This window comes from Calliphora vicina, chromosome 2 (genome assembly GCF_958450345.1).
Source record: "Calliphora vicina chromosome 2, idCalVici1.1, whole genome shotgun sequence".
Classification (NCBI taxonomy): Eukaryota; Metazoa; Arthropoda; class Insecta; order Diptera; family Calliphoridae; genus Calliphora; species Calliphora vicina.
Genome location: NC_088781.1, coordinates 69642372 through 69663410, shown reverse-complemented (window position 1 = coordinate 69663410; position 21039 = coordinate 69642372). Strand labels below are relative to the sequence as shown.

At 29.2% G+C, this 21039-nt stretch overlaps 1 protein-coding gene across 1 annotated transcript; it reads right to left on the bottom strand.

Moving 5' to 3' along the window:
* Positions 1 to 7198: 7198 nt before the first annotated feature.
* Positions 7199 to 16789, bottom strand: AstC (Allatostatin C). Its single transcript, XM_065501531.1, has 4 exons — positions 16596 to 16789; positions 8582 to 8715; positions 8382 to 8521; positions 7199 to 8313 (listed from the first exon to the last, which is right to left on the bottom strand). The coding sequence occupies exons 2-4, from the start codon at positions 8681 to 8683 to the stop codon at positions 8193 to 8195; spliced, it is 363 nt and encodes a 120-aa protein (XP_065357603.1). The 5' UTR covers positions 8684 to 8715; positions 16596 to 16789; the 3' UTR covers positions 7199 to 8192.
* Between the last annotated feature and the right edge of the window lie 4250 nt (positions 16790 to 21039).

Genomic DNA, 21039 nt, shown 5'->3' with positions numbered 1-21039 from the left:
AAGTACATAACACTCGTATATACAGTTGCGTTCATAAAAATAGGAGCGAACATATTAAAAAACAAGAGATTAATTTTTAACTAGAAACAACATTTTTTATTCCATTATTTTTTGTTTAATGTAATGTTGATTTAAATTATTTTAATAATTCATTAATTAAATGAAGCTTTTGAGAAGTAACGGGAAGTTAAAAAACAATATCTTAAAAATTGCTGTTCAAAATAATAGATACGATCAGTGTTTGGTAGAATAGCCTTTATTTGTTATTACTGCAGCCAGTGTGACCATTTTGGCATTTTTGCAGCTAGATTTAGCATTTTTTATTTTGAATTAGCTTAAAATTTTCGATTTAGCATTTGGCATTTTTTTTTAGCATTTTTTAATAATTTGTTTAGCATTTTCTAGCTTCAATTTATTTCTCATTTTACAATTAAAATTTGATTGATTGTAACCACGAAAACGATGAAAAGATAAAAAATAAAACAGAAATCTGGCATCATAGTAACAAACCGCCACATGGGAATAAGTATAACAAGATTATAACATAAACACACTGAGTTTTGGATTTTGAATGTTTTAAACATTCAAAATCCATCATAAACGATAACAGGTTTAAGGAAAACTTATAGGAATGCTTTCCAAAAAGTGTGTGAAAATGTTAAAGATATAAAAAGGATGGACACCAATATGAGGTTTTGTATTCCACTCGATAAGAGAGTGGCAACAGCATTGTTCGCTTTCCATTTTAATTTTTCTTTTTCAAAAGTAAACAATTTCCAAATTCTGGTTGATTGTCGACAGTCTTGCCGTATTAAAATAGCTAAATTCAGTATAAATTCAGTTTGATTTTGTGTATTTACGTCAAAGCTAATGCGCATTAGAATGGGGATAATTCACAAGTTAATTTGAATTAAGACTACTAATACAAATTAACGCCGTTGTCTGTGTACGCTATTATATACATACATACAGATACAAATTTATTGTATTTAAAATAAAAAGTAAATAAAATGTTTGAAAGTAATGACGCCGATCCAACACTATTATTCTCAGAATTACACATTCTTTTAAAAAATATTTCATCTCAAACAGTTTTAAAATCTGAATATTTTGATCCTTTAACTTCATCTTATGAAAATTTGTAGAAATTTCATAGCAGAGTTAATATGTTAACTAAGGCAAAGATTACCCAAAATTTTTTAAAGTTTAAAAAATATTAACTTTTTTTGCTGTTGACAATAGTTTAAAAATAAATAAAAGTAAATTATATGAAAATTTCAAAGAAGAAATGATAAATTTTTCAAATGATGAAATTACATCTTTAGAATTACAATGCAAAATCAGAAGACAACTATTGAGTTTTGGATACAAGTTTATGAATACAGGAATGCTGTGAATGAAAATCCCTTCAAGGAATTGTCCAATTTTGTTATGAAATTTTTAATTTTGCCATTTAGTAATGCAGAAGTTGAACGTGTATTTAGCGAAATGAATATTTTAAAAAAATAAAATAAGAAATAAAATGATATTAAATACAATGAATTCACTCCTCTATATAAGATGTGGATTGAAAAGATTGAATAAATGCTGCTAAAGTTTTCAAATAACTAAAGAATTAATCCAAAAATGTGATACAAATACATATACATAATATTATAACAGAGCCCTCATAAATTGAAGAATACACTATTGATGAAGTATTTATAGTTTTTTTTTTACATATACATATGTATTAGAGTTCGTTTGTGACCAGGTCACTTCATTTGTTTTTCGGTATCATCATTTTTCTGAAGGTTTTTGCGTAAATAAAAATAATGGCGTCCTTTGTTTGGAAAATTTTCACTCCTTGTGGTGGTTCAACGCACCACAAGGAGTGAATTAATACAATTCATGTTTTTTGAATCCTTATAAATGGTTCCACAAACCCACAACAGAGGTCGCAAATCTCATAAAAAAAAAAAAAAGAATTTTAGTTTTTTTAAACATGCACGATGAAAAGCCAATTTAAGCTTAGCAAAACGGCACCAATATTTCCTTTCTATCACTAATCATTAAAAAGTTATGAGGCTTCAAAGTTATTTATTTTACAAGAAAATAAAATTTGGTAAAAAAAGTTTAGAAATTTTTTTATTAGTTTGCCTTAGCAAAACATTTTTAAAGCCACATAACTTTTTAACGGGTTGTCATAGAAAGTTTAAAAAATATTGGTACCGTTTTGATAAGCATTTTCATCGTGCATGTTTAATTATTTTATTTATTTTATTAGATTTACTATTTTTAAGGATTCAAAAAACATCAATTGTATTAATTGTTGATGCAGACTTCATTGGTGAAATCAGATTTGTAATATATTCTACCGTTTTTACTCTACAGAAGAATGTGCACAAAATTCGCGTCTTTAGGTGCTTTGAACCACCAAAAGGAGTGAAAATTTTCCAAAAAAAAGGACGCCATTATTTCTATTTAGGCAAAAACCTTCAGAAAAATGATGATACCCGCAAATCAAATTTTTGAAATTAACTCTAATATGTATAAAGACAGAATAATATATAGTTTTAATTTTTGTTGTATAATTTTAATTTACGATTCTTGAAGAGAATAAATAATTTGTTTTGTTTTTGGGTTCGATGTAGTTTTATTTATATAATCAAACATAATTTGTAGAAACAGCGGTACAAATAGTGAAAAATTTCTTCATAATATTATTAAAAAAAAATTTTAGCATTTAAAAATCCATTTAGCATTATTTTGGATTTAGCTGCAAAAATTTTTGAGACAGCATAACTCTATCCAATATTTCCACGTACATGTTTGGGTCCATAGTGCCTTTTATTTCGTGTATTGTACCACCACTACACGAATGCATCCCCAATGTTCTCGCGCCACCACGGTGCACCGTGTTTAACTCGAACGTACTGCCTAGATCCAGTTCCACCAAATAATACAATTTTGCTTTCGTCAGTCCACAAAATATTTCTCCATTTTTCCTTTGGCCAACCCTGATGTGCTCGTGTGGGTTTTTAAATCTTTCCGCTGCCCTTTTTAATGGCTAAATCAAAGCTTATACTATATTTCCTCTAACGATCTGAAATTTTTGCTGTTGACAATGAGTAAATTCAGTTCAAACAATTTGGCAGAAATATTATGGCAAAAATTAACTAAAAATGTTGAACCAGAAAACAATTTAAGCAGTTTTAAGTTGGAACCTTCCATATATTCTTCAAACTTGCTCTACTTCTCAAATTATATCTTAAATTTTTGCTCGACTATTTTATTATTTGCATCAAGGGCGCAATCAAAATACCTTTTGTATTCTTGCCTGGGACGCACAGTTACTCAGAATGGTTTTTCATTCGCCAAAACTCTGTAACTTTTGAAACGATTGAGATATTTTAGTATTTTGTTTAATGTACAGATTACTTCTTAAACTCCCATAGTTAAATGGTCATAAAATCTATGCTATATTTAAGGCATCGCGTATATTAGACTCATAAATGTAAACAGGTAAAATGAAAAGGACTACACAAATTTAAATAATAAAAAGAAAATTAGCGTTATTTAAATAAAGAGAACTCTTTGAACTATATCTGGGCGATGTATTTTTTGATCCTTAAAAGTTACGTTCCTCTAAAATTAAAATATAATACTTGAATAATATTTTATAAAACCTTACACAGGTCATGTATACCAAACAATTTAGAAAAATATATTCATTCCATTATTCATAATAGTTTAGCTATGCTAATTAATATCTGATCAAAAATAAAAAAATACCTTTTTATAAAATTAAATATTTATATTTACAAACATGCCACACCTGTAATTTCGAATATTTTCACGAAATATTTTGGCTACCTTAGTTTTGATATGTTCACTAACTAATGGCAAAATTTATATTTTGACCAATGAAATTCAATTTCTGAATTACATGAGAGGCATATTAGCCATATATCCACTTATCAAACTATTCTCCATCGATTTCGTAGTTATCACAAAGGATTAATTTAGAATTTTAGAATTTTGCAGGCCAGGTGATAAATACGAGGTTTTAAAAACATCGGCATGCGATATATGTACGTGTGGCCACATTTTACTTTATTTTAAAGTTAAGGATCAACATACAGGAATAAATATTCTTATTTTCTTCAATTTGAACATGTGTTATATTCATACACTTTTGTTGTTTTTTTGTGTAAAATGTATGTGTTTTTATACCCTTCAGCTTCGTTTGTAATTTCTACATTTTTCATTTCCGACCCTACAAAGTATATATATTCTGGATACTTATAGATAGCGGAGTCGATTAAGCCATGTCCGTCTGTCTGTCTGTCTGTCTGTCTGTCTGTCTGTCTGTCTGTCTGTCTGTCTGTCTGTCTGTCTGTCTGTCTGTCTGTCTGTCTGTCTGTCTGTCTGTCTGTCTGTCTGTCTGTCTGTCTGTCTGTCTGTCTGTCTGTCTGTCTGTCTGTCTGTCTGTCTGTCTGTCTGTCTGTCTGTCTGTCTGTCTGTCTGTCTGTCTGTCTGTCTGTCTGTCTGTCTGTCTGTCTGTCTGTCTGTCTGTCTGTCTGTCTGTCTGTCTGTCTGTCTGTCTGTCTGTCTGTCTGTCTGTCTGTCTGTCTGTCTGTCTGTCTGTCTGTCTGTCTGTCTGTCTGTCTGTCTGTCTGTCTGTCTGTCTGTCTGTCTGTCTGTCTGTCTGTCTGTCTGTCTGTCTGTCTGTCTGTCTGTCTGTCTGTCTGTCTGTCTGTCTGTCTGTCTGTCTGTCTGTCTGTCTGTCTGTCTGTCTGTCTGTCTGTCTGTCTGTCTGTCTGTCTGTCTGTCTGTCTGTCTGTCTGTCTGTCTGTCTGTCTGTCTGTCTGTCTGTCTGTCTGTCTGTCTGTCTGTCTGTCTGTCTGTCTGTCTGTCTGTCTGTCTGTCTGTCTGTCTGTCTGTCTGTCTGTCTGTCTGTCTGTCTGTCTGTCTGTCTGTCTGTCTGTCTGTCTGTCTGTCTGTCTGTCTGTCTGTCTGTCTGTCTGTCTGTCTGTCTGTCTGTCTGTCTGTCTGTCTGTCTGTCTGTCTGTCTGTCTGTCTGTCTGTCTGTCTGTCTGTCTGTCTGTCTGTCTGTCTGTCTGTCTGTCTGTCTGTCTGTCTGTCTGTCTGTCTGTCTGTCTGTCTGTCTGTCTGTCTGTCTGTCTGTCTGTCTGTCTGTCTGTCTGTCTGTCTGTCTGTCTGTCTGTCTGTCTGTCTGTCTGTCTGTCTGTCTGTCTGTCTGTCTGTCTGTCTGTCTGTCTGTCTGTCTGTCTGTCTGTCTGTCTGTCTGTCTGTCTGTCTGTCTGTCTGTCTGTCTGTCTGTCTGTCTGTCTGTCTATGTCTGTCTGTCTGTCTGTATGTATGTCTGTATGTCTGTCTGTCTGTCTGTCTGTCTGTCTGTCTGTCTGTCTGTCTGTCTGTCTGTCTGTCTGTCTGTCTGTCTGTCTGTCTGTCTGTCTGTCTGTCTGTCTGTCTGTCTGTCTGTCTGTCTGTCTGTCTGTCTGTCTGTCTGTCTGTCTGTCTGTCTGTCTGTCTGTCTGTCTGTCTGTCTGTCTGTCTGTCTGTCTGTCTGTCTGTCTGTCTGTCTGTCTGTCTGTCTGTCTGTCTGTCTGTCTGTCTGTCTGTCTGTCTGTCTGTCTGTCTGTCTGTCTGTCTGTCTGTCTGTCTGTCTGTCTGTCTGTCTGTCTGTCTGTCCGTCTGTCTGTCTGTCTGTTGAAATCAATTTTCTGAAGGCCCCAGATATCTACGGGATCCAAATCTTCAACAATTCTGTCAGACATACTTTCGAGAATTTTGCTATTTAAAATCAGCAAAATCCGTCCATAAATAACGGAGCAATGAGCAAAAATCCGAGACAACCTCTGAAAATTTCATCAAAAAACACAATGTATTGCATGCTTTGACAAAAAAGCAACAAAACGTATGGTTGGATGTCAAGCTTTGCGTATTTTGTTTTTTTTGTGTTTTGTTTCTTTTGGCGTTGTTGTTGTTTTTTATACAATTAAACGTTTGTTTGGTTGTGTGTTGGTTTTTTTGACAAAAAAACAACAAAACGTATGTTTGGATGTGCAACCTTTGCGTATTTTGTTTGTGTTTTGTTTCTTTTGGCGTTGTTGTTGTTTTTTATACAACTAAACGTTTGTTTGGATGTGTGTTGGTTTCATTGTCTTGCGTATTTTGTTTTTTCTTTTGGTGTTCTGTTTCGTTTGGCGTTGTTGTTGTTTTTTGTGTTCTTGATAAATTTAGGATGCTGTAAGCTGAAAGTGGGCAATGTACATACATACCTATATACTAATTATAAAAAATAATAATGCATCCACAACAAAGGTGAAGGGTATATAAGATTCGGCATAGCCGAATATAGCACTCTTACTTGTTTAATTTAGAAATGTTAGCCCTTTTTTAGCCACTTTTTAGTATTTTTTCTAAATATTTAGCCCTTTTTGCTCACCAAGAATTGGCAACACAGCAGTGTTTTAAAATAAAACAATATTTTATATAAAAACATAATGTTACAACATTTTCGCATATGGTTTTCATATTTACTTATAATTTCACACACGATTTATTCACTTAATCATTTTAATATATTGTAAATCATAATTGCTCCTATTTTTTGTGATTCATGCTCTTCATGGACAAATAAAGAAATCACTAGAAACAAGTAAGAGAGCTATATGCGGCTGTGCCGAATCTTATATACCCTTCACCAAATTATACTTTAAAATAAATATTTTTAGGTAAACAAAATTGAAATTTTTTTCCAGTTGTTTTTCGAAATTGTTGAACCATTTCTGCCGTTTACAATTTTTCATGAGTTTTTTAAAACAAAAAAATTAGATATTTTCACGTAAAAAATGTATTTTTTGCTTCAATTTGTTATTATAACTCCGAAACTACTGAGCCGATTAAAACGCAATATATAAACAGATTAAAGGCTAAATTTAAAAAAAAAAAAATTAAAAAAAACTTCTCCATAGAATTTAAAATTTGGACCAAATTTGTACTACTGCAACCATAATACATCAAAATTGTGTAGTGGTTTAAAAAGCCTCTAAAATATTTTTGATTTTGTTGCCCTGTGTAATTCAAGTAAAAAGTGCAACCAATTAAGAAATTCCTATCCAAAATAATGTCAAACGCCCAGTGAAATAAATAAAGACTTTAAATATTTGAAGTTTTTTTTTTAGCTGCTTTACACTTAAATTAATGTTTTTTTTTTATTAAATATTTTCTTTTTGTCTTTGAATTATATGTATATTGGTTGTATGTTTAATAATTTACAATCGACATAATGGTTACAGGTTTATGAATTTTGTACAAATATTTTATTATTTTGTTGGTAATTATTATAGTAATTGGAGAAAGAGTGTCAGGGCTGGTATGTGCGGGTGTACAATGAACGTCGTACGAGTAAAACAGAAATGTACTAATTCGCACAGTGGTACGAGTATAACGTTCATTAGACGCCAACAATACCCAAGTTTTAAACAATAAATACATACATTAATTGAAATATTGTGTACATTTACTTAGTATTTAAATATTTTATGTTGTACCACACCATATGCATACCATTTGTTTTAAATATATTTGATTAATAATAATAAATAATAGGTACATATTAAATGAAATTATTTAAATAACAATTATATTGAACTACATATGTATATGTTTCTTTTACATAAATATTTTATCCAAAACTTAGAATTTAAGGTTTACAAGATTATGCTCTTCGTTTCCCCTTTCTTGTTAATTTAAAACTGATTTCAATACATTTGACTTGATTGTTAGTATAAAAAAATAAACCAATAAACCAAACAAAACAAACTAAAGATTTCATTCTTAATGGATTCAATTACAACAAACTGACTATAGTTATTAAAAAACGGTACATAATAAAATGGCGAAATGTTGAAACCGAAAACAGAAATTCTATTTTAAAACTGGGGCTTTTTTACAATGAATACATTTACACTATGAAAAATTAGTTACATTGAGATCAAAAAGAAAAGAATAAGGAAATATAATTGTTATTTTCTAGACTATATATGAAATAGGATTTAAATTATCATTTAGTAGGTATTTGAAATATTAATTTACTAATTTCTATTATATTGAGGAAAACATTTAGTTGTTGTTTGAATTGAATCAAACGTACGCGTGTTTAAATAAGTTTATTTTAAAATTTACTTTTTAAAGCATGAAATGGGATTGAAGTAGCACTGCCGATATCTGACTTGACGTTTTGATTCGGGCACACGGTATAGTTCATTCAAACCAGCAACAGATGGAGAGCGCAAATAGGCTCTGAAATTCACAAAAATATTAAGTCATTTCTGAAATTAATAAAACTCGTCCAATAATTTAGTACTTACGTGGGTCTGTTGTAACGAGCAATGAGCATTTGCAAACGATCCAATGGTATACTAGGGTAGACATTTTGTGGTTGTTGTAGGGGCAAGTCATAGTACGAATTTTGCATTTCATCGACATCCGATTCAATCGTATCCAATGCCTTGTAATTGCATTAAGACGTTAATTTAGACATAATTTGAAATCATTCATTGTTATTTACCTGATTGGAGTCAAGTGCATTTTGTGGTCGAGCCGCAATATGAACCATTGTAATGGTCATGAAGATTGTGAATAAAATCAGGGATTTCAAAATGCTGATCATGGTTGGTTGCTGTTGATATAGTAGTATTAACTCTGTAATAAAATAAAATATAAAAATAAATTATAAAAGTACTAAATTTTGAATTCAATCGAAAACTACAAAATTTTAAATATATGTATGTATATTGGATGTATGACTTAAAAATGCGGAATTTTTCAAGTTTTGAGCTTTGTCAAATTTCATTGACTTATCTTAATCCACATACCCTCTTCATTATATTGGTTTATGATATACAAAACCTTTAAAACTTTACCATTTGTCTAGTCAATTTGCAATTACCTAAAATACGTTTTAGCCATTTAAAAACATTGACATGTGAACTGCTTAGTATTTGAAGCCAACACAAGCAGCATCAGGTAAATTATTTTTTGTCCACCTCTATTCCTGCCTTTTTAAGCAGATCCTTTTTACGTTTTATTATTTTCTAACTTATTTAAAAAGGTAATTTGTGTGTGTGTGTATATTAAAAGTAAGTATATGTCTAAATCCCACCTGCATTTGCATGTCAAGACTTGTTCATTGGCAATGTGCATCATAAAATGTAAATGGTTGTATAATGATGACATGCAGCTTATGTAGACGAACATTTGCAGATAATGTCGTTTATTGGGTTTTAATCCCAAAATCCCTAAACGTTAAAATTAGAATACAAACTTACAGATAGATATGGATTTTTAATTACATGTTTAATATTCTAGCAAAGTCTTTTATTATCTCATGCAAAATAACATCATTTGTATAAGATTATTATAATTTGTTTAGATGATACTAAACACTCATTATATTGTGGGGTAATATCCTATAAAGGTTATAATAATACGAGTAATAAGCTTGTTATTCAGAATAAAGCGAGATATAGCTTTTATTTATAGTTACCACCTTGCTCTCGTTTGGTTTTCATGAGAAAAATCTTCGTTCATATTAATGTTTCAAAATTTTCAACTAATTTATGCTTAACAAAATAACGTATAGTTCATATGTTTTAGCATATAATGTACATGAATAAATGAATTTCACACCATATAAAAATATTATGTAAACTAATTTTGGATAACCCTTTAGTTTTAATATTGTGTTCCAAGATTTCGGCAGCAAACATATAATGCGACTCGACAAATACGTAATACAGAGACTTTAAACATATTTTTTGAATTCACAGACCCAGAATCTATATAAATAAATTACAAAATAATTTTGTTCGGCTAGATTTGAATTTGTAAAATCTATTTTGTAAACTAAACTTACGGGCCTTATAAGTAATTTTATAGAAGTACGGGATTTCTGCCTATATTAAGCTAATCTTGACTCCAACATTTATAAAAAATTTTTAGGCTTTAAAGTTAGAGTTTCAAAAAAACCGAAGAATTTCAAAACCGTGTTTTCGGTTGTAAAAAATTGGAAACCGATCGGTTTTGTGATACACTTTAAATATCAAGTGTTATAGAAACAAAATCAGTTGATAATATAGGAAAAGCTATCAAATTTAAAATTGATACTTGATGGGTGTTCAGGAGGATAAAGGAAAATTGGTACTTTTTCTTTTAATGGTACTTTTTTAATACTTGAATTAGTTAGCTTATATACATTAAAGTTGGCTAATATGCTTCTCAGTAAAGAAATAATCAAGAATAGGGGGATCAATGGTATTATGATACCAAAAAAGGAGAACTAAACCAAACTAAGGAGCACTGTTTCGTTCTTCAAAATTGTACTTTTTGAATTTTCTATAATATTGAACCTATAATCAGGAAATTACTTTAATTTCAAGCTTGATGAGGGTTCAATTGTGGATAATTGGTATTTTATCTTCTAATTGTACTTGTTATTATATTAAATTATTTTACTTATGTACATATTAGTTGGCTATAGTACTATTTCTTTATTGTAATAGTACTTTTCGAATATTTTATAATAATAAACCTAAAAATTAGAAACACACGATTCTGAATAAGTTAGAATTCGCCAAATGTGACTTTAGTGGTACATTTCTTTTACATTTTCAATAATAATGGGCCCCGAAATATGAAATTAGGCATTTATGATGCTGAGTGCGAATACAAAATGTGGGTCTTTATGATCCTTTTTTAATTCTAATAATGCGTTTCGAATGAGCTAGAATCCACATTAAAATTATCCAATAAACTTGAAACTAGAATTATCCTGAATTATTATTAATTCACAAAGGCAGACTTAATAGTACTATTTCTTTCATCTAATTGGAGTCAGCACCAGGTCAGCCAGTACTCCATACTTTTATTGGATATTTGAAAATAACTAAGTCTTTTTTAAAAACACTTTGCATTCTTTTTATAAATTAAAAAAATAAAAAATAAATCATTTGAATTTTAATTGTCAGGAAATACTTGGATGAATCTTTGGATGAAAAAATTAGTTTTTCATTTCTAAATTTTTCATTTTTCTACTGAAAATAGATTAAAAGTAAATACCGAAGAATAATTGTCGGTTTCGGTTTTAAGAACACGAAACTCAAATTTATAAGGACTCAAGTTCATATTCCAGAAGAAATAGGAAATAATCCACAAATTTTAATGATTTTCAAAAAAGTTTGACCCCAGATCAAAATAAATTTCTTTGAATTGTCTGCAAAATTGCGACATTTAATTTAGATTACAATATTACAATGTTCAATCGACCTAGGAAATGACCTGTTTGTAGTTGTTAGGCCTTTATTTTGGGGCAATATCATTTTGTCAGCAGAAGCTACCGTTAGTGGTGAGTATTAAAATAAATAAATTCGATTTCATCACCACTGTACAATGAATATGGTCACTCCTTGTAAAGATAATAAAGCTACTTTAAGATTTTGTTACTTTTATAATATGTATAACGTAAATATCGCCTACAAAATGTCCATCAAATTCAGTGAAATTTAAGACACTTTAAGCAAATAAACATGATACTTGTTGCCACAGATAACGGCAACAACAACAATCAGCATGCGTTAAAACTTTAAAATTGTTGATTTAGGTACAAGTACAAATTTGATTTTGGATTTTCGTCATCAGGTTCATTTCTGCTCCTTCCGCTTGTATGACTTTTTTTTGTGTAAATAGTACTTGTATTGGAATCTGGTGGGAGACAAGCGAATCCCTAACGACAGACTGCCTGTCTGTCTGTATGTCTGCTGCCTATATAATGTTGCATGCAATTAATCATAATCATTTCAACAAGTGTGTTTCAACAACACTAAATAATACACGTCTTGTTTCTACATTTCAATTACTTTACACAATTTATACACATTGGCTGTATTTTCTTTTAATATTTCTTTAAGTACGTGTAATGTCAGCTAATAAAGTTATATATTTTAAGTATGTCACACTTGTAGTCAATACATGGTTCATTCTATACTCGTATGTATTACAAGTTTAGAAAAAAAAAATAAGGAATAAACAAAACTAAAAATACGCCTGAGGCATTGTTTTAAATAAAAGAATTGACCTTTAGAATGGCAGCAAGAAGAAAAGCACCGTCAGCAGTGTTACCAGCCATTTGCCATTTGCTAATCAAAAGGAATACAAAATGATTTCATGTTTCAAGTGCAAACAAAATTATAGGAATTAAAAAATACTAATCTTTTATTTAATAAAATAATGTATCAGGGGTGTTTGCACCAGTAAGTACTTCCTTTTTGCAAACAAAAACAATAAGGATACCAATCAAACTTAAAAAAGATATGTTTTGATAATTTATTCACAATTTACACACATCCATATTAACATATGTATATCTACACTTGATGCTGAGATTAAGGAAAGAGTGTGGTATAAAATAATGTAAGTGTACATTAGATCTGCCCCCAAAAAACAGATTTGCTTTGGATGGCTCTTATTTTGACCTTTTGTAGAAGCTAATTGCTTATCTTCTAGACAAAATAATCTTTCTAACCAGGTATAAAACATGAATATCAATTGAAAAATAACCAAGTTATTAGCATTTTCCATATCGTATATTCAACAAAAACTGAAATTTTGCAATGTTTACCCACTGTTTTGCAATGCTAAAGTTGTGTAAACAACTAGTAATATTGATTTGCTATTTTTCATTCAAATGTTCTATATCATGTTCTATATCAAACGATTTTCATAACACCTCTTCATTTAATTTGAATTTCTCTGAGAAGAGGAATCCGCAAGTTTGTGTTCTACCAAAGAATGTATAGAATAATGTTTTATATTTTTTGATTCTACTCATTCGAAATATTTCCTTAACGCTAAAAATCTCTTTGTGTGTTAATGCGTTGTAAATTCCCTGCAGTTTATTGAACAAGTTCAGCTACATTAGTAGCCACTGAGAACTACCACTATTGAATTTTCAACCCACTCGCAACGTTATTGACTGGTGAATTTAACACGGGGATGTCATTGCAGGTGGTCGATTGGCACACTCTGCATAACACATCAATAGTACGAATACTCTATCATTTGAGAAAAAAAATTTTGTTCAGAGTGTGGCGTTGTGAACACTCAATTTTTGCATATTCTGCATAATCAGCGAGAACGAAAACACGAACGGCCATATTAATCATTACATGTGGCCATCGAAGTGGTATATTCTAAAGGATTTTAATTTTTAAAAACTTCAGACGAATATCTGGTCATTGTTTATTACTGAAGATGCTGGTGAAATGTAGTGCAAATGATAACCAGCAAACTAGTTTTTTGTTGTACAAGTAGTAATATAGCTAGTGTAAGGTTTCCAATTGGCAATTTTCAAACTGCTGGGTTGGTACTTGAAAAGCCAATTTCACTTAAAAAATGGTATGGTAAAAATGTGTGTGAAATATAAGTAATAAACTTGAATTTTTTTTATTTAAAATTTGTATTTCAAGATAAAACACATCTAAATTAAAAATATCTACTCTACATGATTGACCGCAATTCAAATATGGTGGGGATAATTGACTCCATGTTATTCGTTGGGTTACCAATTGAAACATAAAGACTATTCGCATACCAAGAATAGTCTTTATTTTACTTGATTTTTGTGTGTTTTTTTTTGAAATAGTTGCCTGATTGACCTCTCTTTATCTAATTTGGAGAAAATTTACTGTTCCTTAATATTGTGGAATGTGGTCAATTGTTGTGATTTTTTTATTTGCATTTTCGGACTAGGCCGTCTGAAGTTATCTATGTTGGGGTCATTAGTCACTTTACTATTCCTTTGTGGTGCACAAAAGGATCAGTTTGAAAACAAACATAAACGATACAGATAGAATTTACATGGTCAAAAGTAAATATTATAACAGCGATAAGTAGATGAATAAATTTACAGTTCATTTCATTGAGCTCATAGGACTTGTGAAATTACGGACATATCGCTATTAGTGTAACCAGTGGTGACACTGTTTTCCTAGTCAACTGCAGGGGATGTCTTTAAATGAATATTTTGTTGGCTGTGTGTTTGGATGTGTAAGAGTGAATGTAAAAAGTGCATGAAGTTTGTATGCATTTCAGTTCCTTTTTTTAATCTCATTGTTGTTCCCTATCAAATTTCTAATTAACTCTAGAACATTATTTATTGCCGTAATAAAAATGTACTGATTAACGAGAAGACTTATCGTAATCGCACTACAGAGATACAGACATAAATTTCCAATATAATGTTATTTTTTATTTTAATTTTCCATCTACCATAAAGCTCTAATCTATTTATAGCAATAGTACAACCAAATATCTGCATTAAATTAGTGCATACAGAGCGTTACGAGCAATTTTTCATTCATTCTTTCGACCATAAAATAAAAAAAAGTCAACAGCATAGTAATATTTAGTTACCAAAGAGCTGATTCAGTTGACAATTGTTTTAGAATAACATCGAATAAAAACGCTTTAAGCAAGTAAATTCAATGTATAATAATAACAAATCTCGTAAGAGAAAGTTTGAAAAAAAGGAAAGTTTTCAAATGTAATTGACTTTTTATTCAGTTATTAAGAATTTCATAAATAATAAATACACATTCAATGTACTCCCATACATATGTATGTAGAAATCAATGAATGAATGAAATTTATCCTTTTTACACATTTATACCGACATTCTTTCACTCATACAAAAAAACACACTTGTTGCATTGATTGTTTCAGTTGGGGTCTCTATGTTTATGTTTTGTAACAACTTGGGCAACATTTTCCTTGGAACAGTTGGAAGGCAAATATTTGCGAATCCCAATTGTGAGCATTGAATAAACAATCGATGCAAAGTTGACAAACATTAAAGTCAATCGAATTCGTTAAGAACACAAAAATTGTGTTATTGGTTTTAGATTATGTTCAACTGAATCAGTCTTAAATTGTTTTAATTTAAGTTAAATTTAACGCATTGAATGACAATCGAAATATATTTTAGCCAAAATAAACGAAATAAATCTTGGTAATTATAGACTATATATCGCCCCTTAATAAAACAATAGTGTGTAAGCATATACATACATAATAAGAATCTACATAACTGATTCTATATGTGGTAAAAATTTGGTGAAATTATACTTCCACAAAGTGGGTCAAAATATCAATTGAAATATTACTTTTACTAGATGTCTACTAACACAAAAATTTTAAACTCAATTATTTCGAAATGGCAAAAAAATTATACACTATTGTTTTATTAAGGGGACGATATGTATGTAGTTTTATAAAATAATTTGACGCATATGGGAAAAAGTGTCTGAAACACTGAAAAATTAAGTCGGACATTGATAATAATACGTGCAAATAGCTCTGAAGTTTACAAATACGTTTACAAGAAAAAAGTTAGATCATTTATACGAATTTTGCTAAAATTTAAAAAAAAAATTATTCGAGTTCTTACAAATTCCCCAGAGCATTATTGAAAAGAAAATGCAACAAAGCCTAGGGATAAATAAATTTTGTTAAACAAATTCTTTAAACTGAATATTTTCTCTTTGCAGTTTTATTAAGGATATCTGGCAGAATAAAACCTATCAGCCTCACCACAAAAGCCTTAAAGTCGATTTTAAGTCAACAAATTTGACTATTATTTGAAATTTCGTACCAGAAAACACATTTCAAATATATGTTATTTAAAATGTTGTTTTATTATTTTAAAATAAGCTTTTTGTTTTGAAGTTTTATGATAAAAGACGAAATAGGCAAGATAGGATTTGATTTTAGACCTATGGTTTCTTGAGGAAACTACGATTTTTTACTTTTTGATCGTCCATACAAATCGATCCAGCCTAATGTATATACACTTATTTTTTTTTTAAATTTTTGAAATTTATATTTTTATTTAAATTATTTGAAAAATATTTTCGTTTATTTGAATGTATGAGTTGGAAAAAGTTTTGAAAGCTTTTCTAAAATATTTTTTTGTGGTACGAAAAAAAACAAAAGTTCTATTTTAAAATAAAGTCGACTTTAACAAAAATTAACTTTAAAATTTCTTTTATAAAAAATATATCAAAATCTGCGACTTTATCTAGATTTGGTCTTATATTCATAATGTTTCTTAGATAATTAAAATTTTATATTTTTAAATTTCACATTTTATGAAATTGTTTAAATTTTGCGATATTCTCAAGCGTGTTTGAATAAATCTTAAGATCGTAAGTATTTAAGATAATAATTAAATGTAATATTTATTATTAGTCAAACCTTTCACTTGAAATTTAAGAATCAAAAATTAATTTCTTTTAACTTTAATTATTAAAAATTTGTATTTACGACTATAACTTTTCATTATTTTTATAATTCAAAAAATTTACACAAATTTTTGAAATTTTCTCAAAAAAAATCGTATTTATTTGTTTTTAAATTTAAATAAATTTTGTAAAATTTCATTAAAATTTAAATCAAAAGGAAGAGACTTGAACTATTCTTTTAACTCATATTTAAAAACAAATAATTATTTTGTTGTATTTTTAACTTACCGTTAAATGGTAAAATGTATTTAGGTTTCAGTAGCAGTAACAAATACCAACAACTGTATATTTTCAACACTGATTGTAGTTAATTTAAACAATTCACAGTATATTAGTTTTATTTAATATTTATTATTTTTTATTGAATTCTAACGGTTTTTTTCGATATTGTAACACCGCAGGATTGATGTCAACACTTGGAAACTGAATGGTTAACTTGACATCAGTTGTGAATCGCGAATGCTTTTTATACAAACTTGAGCCAACGGAAAGAACAACAACCAACATTTACTTCCACAGAGCACAAAAATGTGTTTATGTGCTTTTTACTAAAGGAAATAGTAACAAAAAACAAAAAAAATCAAGCAAAACCAAAAAAAAAAAATTGTTACCAAAACCGTGTAGTACAAGAATCTCACCACTTACCAGCAGAGATGGGATGAGTGCATTTGTAACTATGACGTAAAATTGACTATCAGGCATTTATTATTGAAAAATATGCACCTAAAATATGCTTAAAAAAAATGCAATATTATATCCGTTGTCGACTAAATTTATTATTTTTATTGAAAAATTGGGTTAATATGTATATAAATATGCATCTTGAAATAAGATGTATCAAAATATGCATTATCGATAAAATATGCAAAAATAAGCCCTTACAAATCGATGCCATTTTACAGCAGATTATGTAGTATACTAACTGAAGTGATAAAATGAGACCCTTGTATGCCAAAACATTTTACTGGGAAACGTCCAAGATCCCTTCTGAAAGTTTTCAAAACTGAACGCGATAGTAATCTTTTGAAAAAAGTCTCAAAAATATTCAAAATCAGCTGATGTAGCTATTGGATAAAAAAATATGTTAATAAAAAAGGATCGCTGTTTCTTTTTAAAGTTAAATCGTTATTTAAATAATTATTTAGCTAATTTCAAAAATACTCTTAAAAATCTTTCAACTCTTCTAAAATTCGTGTATTTCGCGATTAAAATGTTTAAACTGCAATGTAGTATTGAATACTAATTATTTTGATTTTAATTCTTAAAACTTACGTAAATTTTATTTTAAAATTTTTCATTACAACTTTTTATTGCCTCTTATACAAGTCATAACATTAATTTGGATCAAAAACAATATTGTTACGAAATTGTACTTGAATTCAAATATAACGATTTTAACGGCTGATTCAAAAGTAGCATAATGGTTTCAAATAGTAGTGCCTCTCAAACTGTAACATATCTGTGGGCATTATTAACATTGAATAAAAGCATTCAGTTGACCATTGATCGTAAGTATGGCAACGCTGTTTGCTGCGACCGTATATTCGAATTCGAATATTCAGTTAAGGAACATTGTAGAAAGTACACCACAGATGGCGTATGTATTAGAAAGCTCTAGAATATACGAGCTTTGACAGTTAAAGACCAATCTAGAGTGCAGATTAGTGAGTTTATCAGACACGCTATTCGAATAAACATCAACTGAGTGCCTTAAAGTGTGCTGTATTTTCAAGTGAATTCGTGTACATTATAAAGTGTGTCTGTATTTCTGCGAATTTATCAACGTGTATAAAAAAACCTTGAGTGACTATTTAATTCTGTTGTTGTACATTTTAAATAAATAAAGAGTTGTTACAATTTTCAAACTACTAAACGGCTTTTATTTGCAATCAAAAGTATCCGATTTATTTAAAGGAAATAAACCAACGTTTTGAAAAGGTTAAAACGTAACAATATTTTTAGGAAATTTTGTTTTAACAAATTTAAGGGACAGATTTTGTATATTTGATCGATATATGTATGTATAAGGATTCAATATTTTATAAAAATTTTGTAATAAATTTTAATATTTATCCAATATCGTCCCCTCAATTAAACAATAGTGTATAAGCATATACACAATTAATAATTAATAAGAATCTACATAACTGATTCTATATGTGGTCAAAATTTCTACTTCTACAAGGTGGGTCAAAAGATCAATTGAAATATTACTTTTTCTAGATGTCTACTAACACAAAAATTTTAAACTCAATTATTTCGAAATGGCAAAAAAATTATTAAGTAAGAAAAGATAAAATCAATGTTTATTGTTGGTGCTTTGTTTAAGCTTTGATATTTTTACAAATAAAGCTTGAGTGTCTATAATTCTCAAACACTCTATGGGTTTATTTGTATAATATCTTTAGTTTTTCTAAAGCCTTTTGTTAAAAGGTTTCCTGATGATCTGGCTCAAGCAACCAGTGAAATGCGCATAGGAACTAGATTATCCACCAACAATAAATTTTAGTGAATTTATCAATAAAATTGGGAATTTAGCATAAAAAATTTTACTAAAATATTAATTTTGTATTATATGAATTTTGGCTTCATTTTATTAAAACATATTTTTCCTTTAAAAGCTTATTTATGCACATCTTATTTTTTAGTAAACAATTTTCATATGCTTCGGTGATGGGTATATAAGATTCGGTACAGCCGAATATAGCTTTTCTTTTTTTATTTTTTTTTTTTATCGTATCTGACTGTTTTTTATAGCGTCGCTATATGTAAAAATTAAAACTTTTAGGAAAATATGAATATCAAAAATATGTCAAATGGGCAATTCCATACCATCGTACGTGACACTTGTATGCCTATAGAGTGGAATAGATTTTGCAAAAATAAGAGTATCTGAAAAATAATTTGATCTTTATGTTCCATTCAGAGGGTACTATATTTTAAAATAAAAAAAAGTTCTTTCGAAACATAGTTGTCCAAAATATCGAGCGAAATAAGGGTATATCATACGTGACATAAAACGGAAGTCGTGAGAGGCGTTTTGTTTTCTTTTAATTTCTTACACTAAACGAAATATTTTTCCTTTACAATCCGTCATATTTTAATAAAAACAATCTTTGGATGATTTAATAATAAATAAAATTTAATATCGTACGTGACAGATTTTTCTCTTATAATAAAAGAATATATATTCTGTAAATATACTATGTATACAAAAACTAAAAAAATTAATAGAAAATGTACATTCGGTTTCAATAAACAATTTTATAATAGCAAATAAACAATCAGAGTCAAATTCATTTCATACTATATGCTAATTGGGAGCTTAGTTTTAACCGTAATTTTAGCCTAAAACATGCCAATTAAATTAAAAAATTAAATATAGTCAGTTTAAACTATTATTTTTGCCAATAAAATGTTATAATAAGCTCTAAATACTTACACATAGTAATATTTAAGTGTTTTCTGAAACCTGTACCGCAATTCTGTAACTTTTTATACTTTCCTACCGATGTCGTTAAGTAACAAAAAATATCGGTTGCTTTAACGAATTTAATATTCATTATTTGAAGTTAACGATATCTCTCGATAATACATTTTAACGACGAATATAGTTAAAAATATAAATGTCAATATTTTTAAAATTAAAAAATCTTAAAAATATTCCCTATTTTTTCGTGTTTGCAGATAAATTCGTAGGCGTGTGAATAAATAATCGCATTTATGTATATATAAAAATCAAGCATCAGCTCACCGAAATATGTTCGCGAAACCAACTGAAAACAAAGGAACATAATCCATATGTCTATGCCACCACAAGTGATCATTGATTCAGAATTTAGATATGTATGTGTTGTTATAAGGACAGTCGACAAATTCCAACGAATTTCCTTCTTAGAATACGGTCTTGTATAAGTTTATACTCGTTTATTTGAATATAGGGATAAACATTATACACTCCAGAAATGTGTTAAATAGGGAAATTATGACCCAAATAAAAGTTGTTCTTAAAATTCGAATACTATTTTCTAAAATTAATATTATTGGTCAATTCACAAGGTCTCTTATCATGTCATATTGTCATAATGTCCTAATATTTCACAGTGGTTTTTATTGCTTTTCAATTAAAAAATTTTCTACAATAATACTACTATGTATGCTATGTTTATTGTGTTATCGTAACCAACCAGCAGAGACATGCTCCGAATGTCTAAGAGTTGGTTAAGCCGAGTCGCAGTGTCTGATATATTAGGACATTATGACAATATAGTTATATAAGATAAGATACCTTGTGAATTGACCAAATTTATGTCCAAATTTATCTTAAAAAGATAATTAAAGCATGTTAATTTTGATATTTAAAACTCAAATCAGTCCGTATCTAACAAGCACAAAATAGTTGACCAACAGTACTTATTTCTAATATTTATGTCACAAAACTAACTCCTAACCAATTATCTTTATGGCTTATCTTTATCGTTAAACTACCGACAAATTTCGTTATCTACCGACTAATTTTAACGAAATTAATCGGTAAAATTTAATTCGGAATATCTCTTAACGATAAATATTGTTAACTAACGAATTTTGATTACTTAATTACAGATGGAAGAATGTACAGGATAAAAACTTGAATCGGCATTATTTAAAAAAAACTATAACTTGCCTAGAA